This window comes from Pholis gunnellus, assembly GCF_910591455.1.
Source record: "Pholis gunnellus genome assembly, chromosome: 1".
NCBI lineage: Eukaryota > Metazoa > Chordata > Actinopteri > Perciformes > Pholidae > Pholis > Pholis gunnellus.
This window is the reverse complement of record NC_136528.1, coordinates 21,179,748-21,198,705: the sequence shown is the minus strand read 5'-3', so window position 1 is coordinate 21,198,705 and position 18,958 is coordinate 21,179,748. Positions and strand designations below refer to the sequence as shown.

Genomic DNA, 18,958 nt, shown 5'->3' with positions numbered 1-18,958 from the left:
TGTTTTGCCTCCAGGGCCGAAGTTGATGCTCACTTTACTCAGCAGGGGAGAAGCAAGACACAGGAACTTGGGTCTAGTGTTAGTATATTTACAGAAGTACTGTACTTTAAGTATATTATAAGAGTATTTCCATTTCATGCCACTTTAAACTTCACCTCCAGTACATCTCCAGGGTAATATTGTAATTATCTGATAAACTAATTACTAATTACTTTACAGATTAAGAATTTAGAAAACATGTGATCAGTTCATAAAATATAATACTGTGTTATTAAGTATTTAAAATGTATTCCACCTCCATCGGCTGTAACATTAACATGCTGTTTATGTGTTAAATCATCAGTATAGTATTCCTCTATAAACTCTCAGAAAGGGGCCATTCTGGCCAAACATGTACCTTTACTTTACCACTTTAATTACATTTAGCTGTTAACACTTTTGTGTTCTTACTTGAGTGAAATCTTGAATGCAAGACTTTTACCTGAAACAGAGTATTTTCACGGAGTTGTATCATTACCCTTACTTAAGTAGAGGACCTGAATACTTCGTCCACCACTGCTTGTGTCTTGTGGAGCTGTAGCATTTATTCATGGACAAACTGAAACCTACATTTACTGCCACTTCACAAATTTACTGCTAGTTTCCTCTCTGCTCTAATCGTCAACATCTGTTTGTTCTGAGAGCATCCAGTCACTCTCTGGACTCACTCAACCAGACACAGCCCTACTCGTACAACACATGCATCAAAATGACCTACAAATATAGGATTGAAACAGAATGTTTGAAACACATATTAAGGAAAATACAAATTTATAAAGAAAAAAACAGAGCAACAAATGCTCTGGGTAGCAACAAACACCGGCGGATCAGACGGTTGATCGCTGTAGCAAAGACGTCGCCAGAGGAAACGCTGTTGCATAGCGCCTAATAATTCTTTTTGGGCTGGACCCCGCTTTGCTGCGCTCCAGCAAAACATATCATATAGTTTCATCCTTTGATTCAGGCTATCAAGACATGTGGTGTTCACTTACTGGATTGGTGCACTCTTGTTGCCATTGTGCCACCAGGACTTGGGTGGATTGAGGTAGCGACACCACAGCTCCCAGTCAAAGCCCTGGGCAGACAGCGGATACTCTTCAATCTCAAACGTGTCGTACTTGATGTTATCAAACGATGGCGAGATTATGCGGGTTCTGTCTTCTTGAATTCTCTGCAGAATGGGTTCAGCCCTTCAAATATGGAAAGACAAAGTCATTTGTTCTGACATGTTTTCTCCATTACCTTTGTGATCGTGCCTGTCATGCAACCACACTTTTTAAAAACCAATTTCACTATTTCAAGATTAATTAAATACAATTCATTAGTCTGACAAACCATTATTCCCCATCTGACAAGATAACATTTTTCAATCAAAATATGAAGCCACAAAACATGCACAAAACACTACACAAAAACTACACAATGCATTTAGCTATTTTAATGTGCATGCGGCAAAAGGGATCAACATTTATTTATGCTCTCCGTCTAAATACATGTCAAAACATTTATACAAGACAGTCTGTGATGTGTTTGCCACTAGGAAATGTATTGAAAAGAACGGAATAAAAACATTTAAAGAAATAGTTCTACATGTTGGGTAATTTGTTTTCTGATTTGCTTTCTTTTTGTCCGTACGATAAACATGAAGCTACCACAATACATCCTCCTGTATGTTGTTTGCTTAAATGTTGTTACCTTCAGTCTGAGCCATGCTCGCTGTTCCCCCTGTTTCTAGTCTTTAAACTAATTTATGATAACTGGCTGCATAATGTAGCCATATTGTCGGCAAGAAAGCAAATAAGAAAATTCCCAGAATGTCAAAATATTGCTTAAAAAATATATATTTATGGATCAACAAAGCAGATACAGTTTACACATTTACAATTAGACTTTTGTAAAATTGGGAATTAAAACCGATTCAATAATAGAAAAAGTTGATCTTGATTTGGGAGAGTGCAGAGAAAAAGAGCCAAGCTACAGTCTTTGTTTTTAAATGAGATAATTTTCCATAAACCCACACAGAGTGATGTGACTCAAGAACCAGCGCTTTTGTGTTGAGCTGAGCTATCCTCATGCCGCTCTCATTGCGAGTGACTCACCAGCCAACGTTGAACTCGACGTGGGCATCAAACAGGGCAACAACTGGGGCAGTAGCAGCCCTCCACCCGCTCACTCTGGACCGGATCAGACCCTCCTGCTTGGCATGACGCACCATCTTGATGAATCCTGGATGCTGTCTGTTTGTCTCAGACACAAAATCCTGCAGCTTCTCTTTTAGCTCCTCTACAAAACACACACACACACACATTTTACATCAATATCTGAAGAGTTTTTGAAGATCCCGTATGAGACGAGGTGAGTGAAGTTGTGAGCAAATTTCCACCCACAAGACACCATCATGTCCTCCTCCAGTGGGCAGTATTTCATTGGTAGGAGGCCAAAAGTACTCGCTGCTTCACTGCTTTGATCACTGGACCAAAGAGGCAGCAGCTTGAGCCAGCACCGCAGACCGTCATAGGGCTTCAGTCATAACGGGATTTTTGCAATATTGAGGACCTAGCCTGCAATGCTTTTCAAAACATGGGGGAAGGTGTTGGATGAAGTCCGTCGAGTCCAATGTTTGGCTTCAAGGTTTACCTCTGTTATTACTCAACTATATATTTTATGATGAGTCACACCCTGCAGGATGAGAGTCATCGGTACTTATATGAAAAATAATCAAAGTTCTCCCCGCATGTTATGAGTGGTAGCAACATTTCTGCAGATTTTCTCAAAAATACAGTAAATTACAGCAAGGTATTAGAGATTCCCCTTGTAGTTCAACAAGAAAAAAATGTAAGCTAAGACTGATCACTGTTTCTTTAAAAAAGGCCACACTTTGGAGGAAGTGTGAGATGTCAGAAAGTGAGTGAGCAAAACCACAACTCTAGATCGTATAGGCCTACTATTAACTATAGTGCTGGAAAAAAAATAAAACTTTCATCATCCCGTGTATAAATCACCTCTGGCTGTGTTCTCACTATTTCACTTTTAACTGCCGGTACCTTTTGAGTTTAAAGGGAATGGGAAGCAGTTGCAAACAGACAGAAAGCATCCGCCGTGAAATCATGCTGTGTCTGGCTTCTTTAGAGGCGGGGTGAGTCAATTTATAAAGTCGAGAATGGTTTGATATTTCAAACGCCTCTAAAAAATGGAAAACAGTTCTGTTGGAGAAGTAGTTCTTCTGATCATTTACAGAGACTGTATTTTTTAAGTTTACGTTATGTATCTTTGATCAACTCCACAAGATATGATTAAAGAAGTATTTCTTCCCAAACACGCACAGATTCTGTACACACTATATGCACAGCAACTTCCTGCTTCAGCACTGATTTATTTGAATGCACATTTCTATATATTTTTCAGCAGCCTTATTTTCTTTGCAAACACTTGTCACCTATTTTCTGTAAACAAGGCTCACAGCAAATATCAATCAGTGCATCTACGACAATGAATTTCATTATAAAATGCATGAATACAGAATAGGAATTATTTCATCTCATATCTTTTCATCAGCAAACCCTTCAGAGTTGGTAAATAAGTAATTATCTTCACCCATATGTTCGACAGCGCTAATGTTTTGTAGATATGCAACAGCACACTGTTCTGTAAGTCACATTAATATATAAAGGTATGTACTGTAGATATAAATAAACTTCTCATGGTATCTTGATTCAATACAAATTAAATAAAGTTAAAGTCAATGAAAAGTGAAGTTATTAATTATTCTGGAATAAGAGAAGCAACAATGCAACACAAAGCAGCAATTCAAAATCTAATTAGGATATGTCCATTTTGAATGAGTCATGAGTCAATACATTGTCGAATCAACACTTTTCTCATTTTTCTCATCAAGGACGATATTAAAACTGTGGAGTTTTCTTGTTAACAGAGCTACGTTTACACTCATTGTGTGTATCCTTCAGGCCTAACAAATGCATTTGCTTAAAGCAATACAACACAAATGAAGACCTGCTTATAAAAGCATTGCTCCACAGAGCTAATAGCCAAAAATCCCGCAGGGTACCTTCAGTTTCACACTATTCTTACTTGAGCCAAAAAACCCCGACTCGAATTTGTTCAATTTGTCTTATGTTCCCCTGGCAACAACTGACCTCATGAGTCAGCAGAGAAAATTAATACAAATATTTAGTAAAAATATATCAGAGTCCACTTTTTAGTGGATGCTGTTGGTCCGTGAAGGAACAGAATAATACTCAAACTATATACACCACATGCAACTGTCACGGTCTGGAAAGCAGGCCACAGATAGAAGCTAGAGTCCATAACAGGAAAAAAACCCCGCAGGTAGACTGGTACAGACCTCCAAACATGAATGAAGACAACCCGACTAAGGACAAAATAACTGGGCAGGAATTTCATATGCACTGAGTGATGAAGAAGTGAGAACAGGTGAGCAGGAGCACAGGTGACTACAGGGCTGACAAGAGACAAGTGAAACTAATCAGGGCGGGGAAGACAATCACAAAGGCAGGAAAACAAAGAAAAGAAGCAGGAAACACTAAACCTGAATGAAAGACATGAGACAAAACTAAAACAGAGACACAAAACACAAAATTCACTACAATCAGAAAGATGCAACACAGTCCAGTCTTAACATAAAAAGAGGGCATACAATTCTATAGTACATTTATGTTAAGTATGATACCATGATCCCATTCAGAAGAGCCAGCAGTGGTCAGTTTTTTATTCTTCTTGATTAATTGCAATCAGCAGACATCCCCAGTGCACATCTGCCCTTGATTAGATATCCAGAACTTAAAAGCAGAGGAAATCCGAACCATCAAATCAGGGCTGATCACGTGTGCCAATTCAAACGTTAGCATAATAGAAACATTTCTTCCCTTTGGACTCTTAATTCGGCATAAAGGAAAGCTACTGTAGTTACTCATGCATACTGTATCTGTAATAATATTCAATCCATCAATAATTAAGACATTCTGATGTGTGTGTGAATTGAAAATAAGAATGATGATGTGTTACGTCTCATAACAAATCATAATAAAGCACAGTTCATTACACCAGAAATGGCTGATGGCCAACACTCATCAATCTTTTAGGATGCTGAAGCTCTGCTGGAAAGCAGTGGGCTTTGTGATGGCATCGAACCGAAACAACAAGCAGGTTTCTAACATCACTGTGCAGTCAGGCAGTAAACCCAGTAACTTAATCAACATGTTAAAAGGTTTTTCTCAGAAGATAAAAAAACAAAGCTTACGGTGAGCAGAGAAATGGTGACTACACCATATAGCTCACCTCTATTCTATCCTCAGTGCGATATCACAAAAATAATTTCATGAAACTGTGTATAACTACCTAAATATGGAAACTGTTTTTCTGAATCCCCAAACAACACATGATGAGAGCTTTCTAAATTCAAAACATGAGTGTAACATGGCTTAAGAATCCTCTTGTTACGCATTTCTTTAAGTGTGTTGAGAATTTAATTCTGTCATTTATAGTTCTGTGAATAACTAGGCAAAGACCATTTTATAGATAAATGTTATTTTAGTGATGGTTTCCTTTAACTACATGTTAATGAATGTCTGTGGTGGAAGAAGTACTCAAATCTTTTACTTAAGTAAAAGTAGTGTTGCCATAGTGTAGGAATACTTTGTTACAAGTAAAAGTCCTGCATTCAAAGTCTTACTAAAGTAAGTAAGTATACATCAAAATATACTTAAAGTACCAGAATCAAAGTACTCATAATGCAGAATAGCCCATTTCAGAATAATGCGCGTTGCATCTGGTAAAGGTGGGGCTAATTTAAATTACTTCATCCCAATCAATAAAGTTGTATCTTATTTTACCTAGAATAATACATCTTTAATTTGTTGATAATACTTTGTATTATTAATCCAAATATGCATGTAACTTCAAACTGGTCTAGTAAAATAAAAAAATACAATATCAGCCTTTGAAGTGTAGTGGAGTAGAAGTATAAAGAAGCAGATAATTGAAATACTCAAGCAAAGTACCTTAAAGTTGTACTTAAGTACAGCACTTGAGTAAATGTACTTAGATACTTTCCACCACTGGTCTAAACTGAGCTTGTCCATCTAAGCAACAAGAACTGTACGTTCTCTTCATGCATGTTCAAACTCATCATCATTTATCCACACACAGGCGTTACTTCTTGCACAGCAGATGGCAAATTGGCTTTGATACAGGTCTAACAGTTATGTGTAGTTTGCACTAAAACACTTGGCAATTTCTGACTACACAACTCGGCTGTTGTGAAAATCTGTGTTCAAAATATCCAAACGATAACTCACTCTTCCTCCAACATTTTACCAGTCTTGTATCCAATCCTACATCATCACATATAAACCTACTTGGTATTATAATTTAAATTTAAGTATGGAATCATAAGTTCTCCGACACCCTGTTAAATAAGTGAGCCTTTCTCAAAACCCCACTCTTACAAAGACGAGCCATTCTCGGGCCACAACTTGGGACATTATCCAATTAAGGAGGAATCAGCTAGGTCAATTTGCCCTTCTCTCCCTTGATGGCTACACGTCCTCCTGCATGCTAATGCCTCTTGGAGGTGAGCTGTGTGACAGTGTTGGATGACTAATGTAAAGCTATGGATGCCTGGGAGGTTAGCTGTGGTCGATGACCCCATCGACAATCTCAGCAGCATCACGGGTCAACTAGGCTAACGACATTTAGCACAGATAAGATTCACAGTCGTGGTGATAATGATAACACCCGGCATATCAGATGCAGCGTGACAGAGTGCTCAGGCAAACAGGGTGAAATGCCATCAGCAAAATGTCAACGCGTGACTTGGGTCCCTGAAGGAGCTAAAGGCAACTGCTCCCGGGCTCTCAATTATGTGATGAAATATGAATGTTAATGGGTTCTGATGTGCTAATTCAATAATGTGCAAATGAGAGCAAACGTTGGGAATTTCAGCTTTACATTTTTCAACAGATATCTTTGAATATATTACATTTTTTGTTCAATAACAACCAGAGGGAGAGTCATCTTTCCTATCCCAGCATGTTGACATAAGTTACCAATACAAACTACAGTGATCTATATTCTGTTCCTTCAGGCTACAGGCAATGCTACATGTTTTGCATTATTGACTTTGGAAAACATTCTTCCCAATGTCAGTATTTCCCATGTTGATTGCCCGTAATGGCTGTCTAAGTCCTTGTTACCAGCAGCACAGCCCATTTAAAAGTGTATTGCCTATAAATGACCTTGGCAGAGTATCATAACTTTTTTATAGCCTGCTTTCTGTCTTTATAATGTAGTTAAGTCTTGCACTGTAAATTACAATGTCCACTTTTCACAGGTGACTTCAAGTATATTGCTTGTGCCTTGCATGACAGACTTAAGCCACCAATCAGTGATCTCACACATCAGTAATCTCAGTAATAACAAGTGAACAGAGCTCAGCAGTTAAACATTGACAGCATACACTGGATATCTTCTCAACCTGACACTGTTTGAACTGCATCCAATGCATATAGATGTGAGAATTAGGGTTGCAAATGCAGACAAGGTATTTACAAACACTTCTTCACCTTGCTGGATTGTTATCTGCTTTGGGGCATATTTCCTGACTTTGCAGCTAATTAGTGTTATTCATCCATCGGTTAAATCCAATGAACCCATAATTTAAAAAAAAAACACTAAAGAGGTTTGGAGGCCAGAGGAGCTGTAGATATCATAGATACATAAGTATTTCTCCACACATGAGGCAATGATATGTAGACTATAGAGCTGACATGTCACAGACAAATAACAGTTGTTCCGTGTTGTTCTTGTATTGCAGTGTACAGCAAGTCATTATTATTCGTATGATAAGGAAAATGTCAGATTGTTGTTTTTGTTCTAACATAATTCAGAAGAGCAGATAAACTGTTTAATCTCTTCATTCACTTTTGCTCTTGAGTTTTTGAAAAGTAAAAAAAAAACCAAAAAAATACCAACACCCAAATTCTTTAAGTGTAGATCATTTCTCTACTACAGCCCCATGCACACCCCTTCATTATGTTAGGAGATCAGAAAGGTCTGCTGTGCATAGTTATTGTTGCTTAGCTACCAAAACTCAGTGCTTAGGGGAAGGGTTTAACGAGAGGTCAATGGCTCTATTAGAAAATAATGCTGCTTACTGTTATTGCTGTTGTCGTCCACCAGGATGATCTCTTTAAGAAGGTGGGTGGGCGTCCGGTTGATGGCAGAGTGAATCGACCGCAAGATGACGGAAAAGGCTTCATTCACAAAAATGAACACAATGCCCACTTGAGGGAGGTTTAAAGGATAAGTGAGGTTTCTGCACCTGTGGAGGACAAATAAAATACCATGTTGAGGTAATGTTTAGACCTTGTCCAAAGGATTAACAGATACATTTGACATTGATTCCTAAACAGCAGGGTAATGGCAGAATTCATGCCAACCCAGCTATTTGGCAGACTATATCAAGATCCTATTTTCATAAATCACGGTGTAAATGTAAGAACTGGCACTAGTCCATGTCCAGCAGATTAAAAAAAATGTAACAATTAGAGTACTCCAGCAATAGTGGTGCAACTGTAATACAGTACGATCAGTTTAGGAGGAATAATTGGTCATGTGGTAAGTTGTGACATCAATCAATCCTTTTTCTTTCCTTATCAAAACATTGTTTTCTGCAAAAATATGTTGACATTTAAATTTTTAATTAGGTGTCCAGCCTCTCCTCCCAAGAAGAAACGGATGCCTGTATGCAGGAAATGCAGAGAGAAGAGGCTGTTAAAATCTGACTGTAATGCTGCTGCATTTAACACCCTTTTTAGTTTAGATTAACGCATTTGAAATGGAAATTATGATCATAAAATGTTCTGTGTATTGACACAAATGTCGTAGAAGACAATAATGACCTTAATAACAGTATGTAGTTTGTGGTAACAAACTGTGGCAAGGTCCTCCTATTGACATGACCTTTTAATTTAATTGTAAAGAGTGAATCGAGGAGGTAATTGAAACATATTAAATGTTTTCAGTCCTGCCAGTCAAATTTAATTGCAGAAAGCCTGTTGTATTTACAGAAAGGCCTGGCTCATTCACTACTTTTAGGAAATGTGTGCAAGGTGTGAGTGATTAATGCATCCCCCAGAACAGTTTTGGATGAGTGTACAGAGCCAGTACGAGTGGGAAAGGATGGTCTCAAGGGAGTTTAGTGATGTGCGGTGGAGAAAATGCCCTGAAGATCTTTGAGCTGTGTAAACTTTCCTACCAGGATGTCAATCTGTGCGCTCCTGTAAAATGGGAACATTAATGCTCTGCTGAAAACCACGTGACATCCAACTGATGCGGTGCGACCACAAGTCGCTCGTGTATTGTACTCTGCAGGATTCCTTTTTGTCCAGGATTAAATCAAAGTCCCCATGTAACTGCACAAGGCTTTGAAAATGCATGTGTTCCTTAATTTACAGGCTGCAGGTGGAAACATGCACTTTATCCAGCGACCTTCAGCTGGCCGTAGGGGTTTGAGATATTGGTACAGTAAGAGTCCCCTTAATCAAGCCACAAACAAGAGTTTTCTCAGCAGCAGCATTGCACTGAATGCTAAAGGAAGATTGGTTTTCAATTAGAGGCACTTAGTGTTTGATGAGGAGCAACAATGTGTTTTTCAGCGTAGCAAGTGCCTCATGAGTCTCTTTATTTATTACCGAAAAGTCCTCAGAGCTAAAACAAAAAAAACAACACAGAAAACCAAGGTAGTTGACCGATGAGGATATATACACACGATGCGAAATGGTAGTCAAGTAAAACAAGAAATTTGAACACGACACCTTGGGCTCTAGGAAATTATAATTTAACATTTTATAGACAAATCGATTTACTGAGAAAATAACAGATTCATAGACAATTAAAATTGTTAGTTGCAGCACTGACACAGTGGCGATTTGTTAACCATCAGAGATTTTTGCCATTCTGCATTTAATGTGGTGGCTTTAATTTATCTAGGTTTGTTAGGCCAGTGTGGGATGTGTTGCAATGTTGCAATTACTAAGTAGACCTGATGTTTGTTAACACTGGATTTTTACAAGATTTCTAGTGATGGCAATGTCAGTCCACCAGTTTGGTCCAGGCTTAAATACCTTAACAACTGCTGGATGGATTTTAATGATGTGTTGTACAGACATATGTGATAACTCTGAAGATGAATCCTCATGACTTTGGTGATCCCCTGAATTCTCATCATGGATTGCACTGAAATTTGCACATTCCCTTCACAGAATAAATTGTAATCATTCTGGTTGTCATCAAGTCATCATCATGTCAAAATTCCAGCTGTGTCCAACACTTTGGTTTATAACCGAATAACTGCAAATCAACTGACATTCCCATCAGCCATAGCTGGACTTTGAGTTCATTAGCAAACGTTAGCATGCAAAACTAAGGGGGTGAACATGGTATCATCAATATTATGCCTGCTTAACATCAGCATGTTAGCATTGGGGCGACTGTGGCTCATTGGTGTAGCGTATCGTCCTTCAATCAAACAATCGGCATTTCGATCCGCTAGTCCATGTCCACACTAAACCCCAAATTGCTCCTGTAGGCTGTGTTTGCGGTGCATGAATGATTAGATAGTTCTGATGGGCAGGGGGCACCTTGCATGGTAGCCCCTGCCATCAGTGTATGAATGTGCGTGAATGAGCGAAAGACATGTAGTGTTAAAGCCCTTTGAGTGGTCGGAAGACTAAGAAAGTGCCATACAAGTACAAGTCCATTTATCATTGTCATTGTTAGCATGTTGGTATGGTGAAGCTAGCATTTAGCTAACCTCTAGCATGGCTGTAGACTCTTCTTCCATCAATGTGATGGAGTACCTTGATTGTTGGTGTGTTCATTTGCTGGATTATCATCACCATTGTCATATCAAAACATATATTGCTATCACAATATAAAAGTATTAATAGAAACCATATTGCCCACTGCTATTAAGAGACACACCTATGTGTATAAGTGTTTTGACACTGTCATGTACAGTAGTAGCCCAACTATTTCTTGGCAAGTGAGAGCAAAAGTCTGCTTGTAAACAATCAAACTGACACTTTTACAGCACAAAAATGTGAACACTTCAATTGGACAATTCAGTCTCAATCTGTAATTTATCAGAAAATAAATTAACAATTTACTCAAACATCTATATCAACAGCTAGCGTTGAGTGTAAGGTGATAGTACATAAAAATGACAGTGTTTTGAGCACCATCATAATAATAAAAAGCAGTCTTACCCATCAGGCCTGAGGTCAGGTATTGGTCTGTCTAAAGAGAGACGATCACTGAGGTAGCTGTTATATCCATAGTACTGGAACATCTTATATGCCACCCGCCGGTTGTCCGGGCTGAGCTCCTGACCCCAGTGAGCGAACAGCGACGAGTCAGAGAAGGATGTGTCCGCCTGACTGGCCTCTCCCCTCCCTGGAGTCTCTAGGAAGCACAGGAAGACAAATAGCATGAATATTTGTCTAGGCCACAGTTTCTCAAGCCAGCAGTAAGGTAGTGCATAAAGTGACATTTAAGGGATGTGGAAAAATGATAGTGCAAATATAATCACTGTGATAAATGCTGCTTTCCCTTGTGCTGTAAGGTATGTTTGCAGGTGAAGGATGGTCTGTTATTTCCAGAGACTGATTGGCTGTCCTTCAACAGAAACACTCGGAGTTCATATAGTACACATGATGAGAAGCTCTGATGTCCTTGAAACAAAAGCTTCAATCCCTACCAGCAGCTGACATTATGACATGTAGCTGACCTTGCTCTTTAAACTACGCCGAGGAATAAGTGAAACTAATTTCCCTAAAGGTATTGCTAGAGCAACACGCACAAGCCTCCTTTAATAATTAATCAAGTGCTAATGTGTGATCATCTTTGAAGTAAGTGAACTTTTTTTTCTGTTTTTGCACGACAGATTGTAGAATGACTTTGTGCTTAAAGGACTGAAAACTGAAGGGTTCAAAATGAGTGCATTCCTGACTCGTTTTATAGCTGAGCAGCACGGAGAGCAGAGACACATCCCACAAACACAGATTTAGTGTGACAAAAAGTATATTACTGCTCATGGCCCTTGTTGATAGACTCAGATCATGTCCAGACTCTATAAAGCAGCGGTGGTATCTGTTAAAGATTCTGTCCTGCTTCCAAGAAGGTTTTAATGCACTTCAGAAGCAAACTTCCGAGAGTATTTAACAGTCAGGGAGCTTTACCCAGCTTTAGGCAAGCGATTTGAATGCCAAACTAAAAAATACACTATGTAAGGCAGTGACTTCATCTTCACAAATATACAAATCTCAGTGATTATGTTATGGAAAAAAACATGTTACCGGAGCAAGATGTTTTTAATTTATTACAGTCATTTCATTGAGGTCTAGTACCTGTTGGAACATTATGCAGGGATTCAACCACAGTCGTGTCTGAATATTACAGAGCTTTAGTGTTATTGCGCAGCACAGTAATATCTCTGGTCTGTGAAGATATGGGGGTGTGGGTGAGAGGCTGGTGGTGGCAACCCAGTGAAGTTGAGAAAAATCTGGAATAATATTTGCACTGAGATTAGTGATAAGGGCTGTTAGATGTATAATGGGTTGCCTCAGTACAGTATAAAGAAACAAGCTTAAAGTCATACAACTTATACTAGTGCAAACTGTTGGTTTCTAAGAATAAAAGATGCCAGTCAATAATTTCATTCATATTAATTTACTTAATTGAAAAGGATGTCAGGTAATAATTGCATATTGTTGATCAAAATGATAGTCACCAGGAAATTAAATCTAATGAAAACTGGTGCTGGTATTATCTGTTAATGATTTCATTAAAAGAGAAGGCATCAGTCCCCAGCAGCATACCGAGGCTATACAACAATAAAAAAGAGACCAATTTAATTATGTACCTTCAGTATTTCAGGTCACTGCGGACAGTCAGAGTAAAATCAAATGCAAGCTAAGAAAAGAGATGCGAATGGTTGCTTCTTTTAATTAATACTATTTGTAATAGCTGTGATTTCTGCTGTTTAATCTGTTCTAAATGAATATGTCTCTCAAATTTCAGAACACAAAAAAGGCCAATAAATCTCAGAGGAGGAATGAGGAATGAACATAAACCAAGAAGCTTCAAAGACCCAAAGAGGAAAGAAAAGGATTTAAGTCCTCAGTGACACTGCAAGCAAAAGACAAGGTCAAGGGTGTGTGTGCTTATGTGTGTGTGTGTGTGTGTGTGCAGTATGCATGTGTTTTAAGCAGATTGGTGAAGGTTAATATTCATGAGCAGATTGTTTTAACATATAAGTGACAGACAGTCAGCCACGGAAAATCTAAGACAACAATGTGGAGGCAGGTGTGAAGGGATTACATTATGAACCAAAACAAAAATAACTGCTTCTGGAAAGGCACTGGCTTCTAGTAAATGTCTTTGGAAGGTGAAGGAATCTATTGTAGCAGCAGTTAGAGAGTGAGTATCCTGTACAGTTAAATAATGCAGTACCTCTCTTACACATGTGGATATTAAAAGGACATTTTTATATTGAGATAAAAAAGAGTGAATACTGGACTTACATTTCCCAGAACTATGATTTCAAATAAATTATGATGTTGCTCCCTAACTATTGGTTGTGTCAATAAGCAATGTTTGTTGTTTGCTAACAAATTCACGCTATCAACTCAAAATGTATGTATAATGGAAATGTGCTCAGAATTTGTTCTGCTGCTCTAAAGAGGCAAAAACAAAAATGCAAGTTGGCTTTCTTGCCGAGTGTCAGAATAGAAGATTGGCCGTTCTCATGTCTGAGATTGAAATATGAAGCTACGTCATCATTATCATCATTAACAGTAATTCTAATATTTTGAGTTGGCTAATTATTCATTTCAAAATAAATGATTCAAGCAATCAAGAGCTGGAAGGGTGAAGCATTATAGAGCCGGATGGTGCAATTCGGTGAGGCTGGCAGAGAATACCACAGTAACGGTACATCACAATAGAGAAAATTCTTTAAGTTTGCTATAGAATATTAAGAGAAAACTGCATTTTATAGCTAAATGCATTATTAGAATAATTACATAAAATAGAAGACACAATATTATTTAACTCACCGTAGCAACATTTGGTCATGCGTGTTTCCTCTTCCATTCTGTCGGACTATTTGTATATTTTTTTCCCTCGCCATCGGCCTGATTCCATGTGAACGCAGCATAAACGGCTCTAAACTATTGGCTCTCAATGTTGAGGTAGCTACTGTGTAAAATGTTACTGCTGATGTATGGAATTGGGAGATTTTGCCAAAGCAAACGGCCTTATTCCCTATAATAATGTATGCAGGCTGTAACAAAAGTTTATTGATGTTAACTAAGAACTACCTGAGTGACCAAAGTCTCTTACATTTACAATACCAAATGTAGTAGCCTACCGTATCGAATACAGTTATTCATCTTTTACACAGCACAATGACATAGCTGTATTATTATTTAAAACGTACTCTGTTAAACATTAACAAATCATGAAAAAGTCAACCAACAACCAGGTTGAAAGAACAGCGCACAGCAAACGGTACAAGCCTGAGGCAGAATATCCTCAACTCCTATAATTCAACACACAGTTGTTAAAAGTTGTACCGCTGTGATGCAGAGGGGAAGTGCATCACCTCTTGATAAGACAACGCTGTGATTAGACTAAGGGCACCATAAAAGTTCTGCAAGTCTTTCAATCCTGGCAAGTACGCCTAAAGGCCCATCCATTTCACTGCTGTGATTAATTAGCCTACAGAGACTGTTTCCTCAGCGGTGAATCCCTAAAGCAGCGGTTAGGGCACGTTGGTGTTGTTTGGACAGGGTAACGTTGGCAACGTAGTCTGTTTGGTGTATTGTCGTGTAAGTGCTGCACATACAGTAGATGATTGACAAACATGCTAGCACAACCTCACTGACATGTGTTCAAAGACATCACAATGACAATGAGTCACATGACTTGTTTTTCATCAAGTAGTCATGTGACTTACTGTAACCTTGCTGTTTGGAGAGCGCTTTCCTCCTGAGCACACACTCAGTAAACTCACCTTGGTGCCAGCTCAAGTAAAGCACAAATCAAATAGCCGAGGCAAAATCTAGTGTATGTGTGTGTGTGTGTGTGTGTGTGTGTGTTTAGACAGGTGAAGTATTCCCGATGCTTCCCAGCAGCACTCCGGCGTGTGTGGAGTGCAGCGCTGTGCAAGTGTGCTTCGACAGTAAGGCAACAGAGTATGGCTGTCTCCTCGCACTGTCACAGAGGAGAGGCAGGAGAAAAGATGTGCACATGCACCATGTACATACTAAAAAAAGGAAATCAAACCAAACAAAGACACTAGACAAAGAAGTCGCTGAAAGAGAACAATAAGCCTCCAGGTTATACATGAACTTTGTTTTCAGAGGCACAGCAGCACGCTCAATTATAAAATATGATCTGATATTAAGATTCGCAGTGATGAAACTGCCCCCTATAAGCACAAAGATTTGATCAAATTGTATCTATTCACTCCCTCCTGTCCGTGGAGAGGAAAATGTTTTGGATTTCAAGCACAATTCATTATAATTTTTACCACCTCAGAGCTAACTCCCCTCCATGCAATGCTAACTCACCCTGGTACAGATTTTGATTTTTGATAAAAAAAACTGCTGTAGACCTGAGTTGTTTTTTTTCTAAATGTACTTGCCTCTTCATACTCTACACGCGCGCTGAGGGGAAAGAAGGAAGCACTTGTCTGTTTTTTTAGTGAAAATCAATAAAAGGGTGAAATCTCGGTTGAGAGATCTTTACTGTGTAACAGATGCTGCAACTTTCAAAGGACAACACTAGGAGTAGTCAATTCTAAAACGCACACCGTGGGTCCTCAAGAGTCTTTAGGTCTTTTTATTCAATAAAGGCCTTGATCGCTGCAATTTTTTAAACAATTTTCTGAGGTCTTTGTTTTGTGTTGTCTATATACATTTTATAGTGTTTCTTGAGAGACCTGAGGGATGTAATGGTGTTGCTTTTTCACACTGTGCAGGTGATTACTGGTGATATACAATATGTATATGAACATAAATCAATAAGTTAATGCAAATATGTTTTTGGTCGACTATCATTGTTAATACTACTAACAGTGAGTTTAAAAACAATATGTATTTAATTTACACACACCATTAATTTAAGGGTTAATGTAAAGAGTCACTAGTTCTAAACAGTCTTATACTGAGCTTGCATGTTGCCACACTTCTAAGTAAGCCAAATTAAGTTCATTTTAGTGTTTTGCCTCAATAATTTAGAGATTACTTGCATCCTGACTGATCTCTCACAGAGATACAGAGCAACAAACTCCTCACTATCACACGGAGATACTTCAGGCAGCCACTGTAGCAGTCACAGTTATTTAACTACAAACTAAAACTGACAAGCGATTATTGTTTTAATCAGATGATGATCCCTGTTTGACCTCGACACCAGACAACCGTTTAAAAACAAGTCTGTAGTTCTTTGTTCCACAGATTTCACTATCTGTAAATACCCTCCAATTACAGCAGACAGTTTGCAATTTATCCTCAGTCATTGTGTCATTTTGCATCCAAAATAATGAGAGCTGAGCATGAAGCCACAACATCAAACGCTGTGGTGCAGTCAAAATATTCATTGTAAATTCAGTCTGACACCGACTGAGAGGGAGGAGAAGACCTTGACGTAGACTTCAGTCTGTAAAAAAAAAAAAACAGGTCTCATCATCCACATAAAAATTTCAAGACATACCGGTGTTTCTACAACTTGATATCAAAGCAGCTGTCAGCTAAAAGAGATCAAGTGTTTTAAAAACTTTTCACGTTCAAGGCAGTTTTGACAATCGCGCAGAAAATCCTCTGCATTCTGCCACATTCACCAGTTTTACAAATGCATTTCCTGCCGAGCAGCTCAAGGCTACACATCTGAACGACAGCTTCACATATCGATATCTGAACTTCTTTTCCTGTCTCCTCATTTCCTTTAAAGTTATATTAAATCACGTGCTATATCTTACTTGAATAATCCTGTAATTTGATAACTAGTTTAAGTATTTAAATACAATTATATCCTCATACAATGCAAATGTTGCTGAAGTTTAGTCCTCTGCCATTGTAGTGCACACTTTGTTGGCAAAGATCGTAATGATCGATAACATCGTTTATCTACCTACAGCGTAATCGTACTGTGGTGACATGAACACATTGTGTGATTGTTTTGCAAATATTCTGAGCAGAATTATAAACTAACGAATAAACTAAAGAATAACTGAAATGCATGACAGTGGGTACAACATACATGGCCTGGTAAGCACTCGACATGACCTTCTCTATCACTGCTACACAGCACACATTACATGTGTATTTCACTGACGTTCTGTCATCACAATGCATTACAATGCTTTTCAGTGACTAAAAAATGCTAAATGCTAAATTGTGAAAGCTAAAACGATCTCGTTGGTCTTCTAAACACTATGAGTTCACTTAAATATAAATGACACAATAAGTCTGCAAACATTTGGTAGTAGTTGTCTAGTAGGCGGGTAGTAACCAGTTACATTTACTTTCTTACATGTGCTCAAGAAACCTTTTTGAGTAAATTGTACTGATACGTTTCAGCATAGTTTTTACTCTTACTTGGTTAGATTTTTAGAGAAATCTCGTTACTTTGCTTTTATTTATATATATATCTGTATGTATTCATGATCCGTGGTCAGCTGGTTCCAGGTCTGCTGGTGCTCTGTTATGCTACTGGGGTCAACACATGACTCAAAGTAGCATGGCTGAAGCTACAGCAGGAGTAACGTTGATGCTATGGGTTTCACATAGCACTAGCAGCTAATATAGACACAGTCTGTTGTGCTAATGCCAGTAAACTTAACATCATATACACACAGTCTATCATGCTTCATGATGAGGCATTAAACTAGTATGAGACATTTTCAGAAAGTTAACAGACTGATTCGTTCACTTCTCTAGATTATCTGCATGTGATTGGAGAGACCTGGACGTGATCTGTGGCGGTCTGGGAACTGGGACTTGGGACATCTAAACTGGAATGATCAAGTTCAAAGACACTTTAACATGCTGACACTCTTTATATTTACTTTATGACATAACAGACTATTATACACATACACATGATTTGCTGATTCAACAAGCAAATAATGTAAATAATCTTTAATAATTAAATCTTTACATATTGAGTATAATATTAATATTAATATATATATTAATTAATATTAATATGTGCCAGAACTATATTTCTGGCACATATAAGAGGTACAGCCTGTGAATATTGTCCGGTGCATATGTGGCAGGTTATCTAATCAGGAGATTTATCACAAATGAATGTTCACTTCTTGAACTTTTATCAAATAAAAGACTTGCCACTTTTGTTCTCTTACTCAAGTAGTTATTTCGATGACTACTTTCACTTCTACTCCTAAAAAAGTATATATATTTAATATTGCAAAAGCATCCTTTGAAAACAGCCCTGCGTTAAAAGCATACAAAGTTGTTGTTTTTTTCGACAGCAACTCACAGCGACATGATTCCCCTCACCGTGTTGCGATCTCTTCAGAGCACTCACATAAAAGTACTTACTAGAAAAAAACACCAGTTTGCATTTTGTAACAGGTGAACACAGATGGCTCCCCTTCCACCTCTCTCAACTACACTTGCGTATATGTGTAGCTTGTTGTGTTTTTTTTTAATTCTAACATATTTGCAGGTGAAGAGACAAGTTCAACTGTGTTTCAGTCCAGAACTATTGTTGTGTTATCTTACAGCCACATGGTGAGTCATGCTTTCATGTCGTTCCGTTCCTGCTTTAACCATTTTAGCTGCAGGTG

General features: G+C 38.2%; 1 protein-coding gene across 1 annotated transcript in view; it reads right to left on the bottom strand.

The window, feature by feature from the left end:
* The window catches only part of galnt18b (UDP-N-acetyl-alpha-D-galactosamine:polypeptide N-acetylgalactosaminyltransferase 18b), a gene marked incomplete at its 3' end in the record, with an annotated part of 67,982 nt that overhangs the window by 29,462 nt on the left and 19,562 nt on the right, over positions 1 to 18,958 (bottom strand). The window contains exons 2-5 of the mRNA XM_079160828.1: positions 11,346 to 11,541; positions 8,232 to 8,398; positions 2,139 to 2,322; positions 1,032 to 1,229 (exon numbers count right to left, since the gene is read on the bottom strand). Coding sequence (XP_079016954.1) covers positions 1,032 to 1,229; positions 2,139 to 2,322; positions 8,232 to 8,398; positions 11,346 to 11,541 — 745 coding nt within the window. The remainder of the gene's footprint in view (positions 1 to 1,031; positions 1,230 to 2,138; positions 2,323 to 8,231; positions 8,399 to 11,345; positions 11,542 to 18,958) is intronic.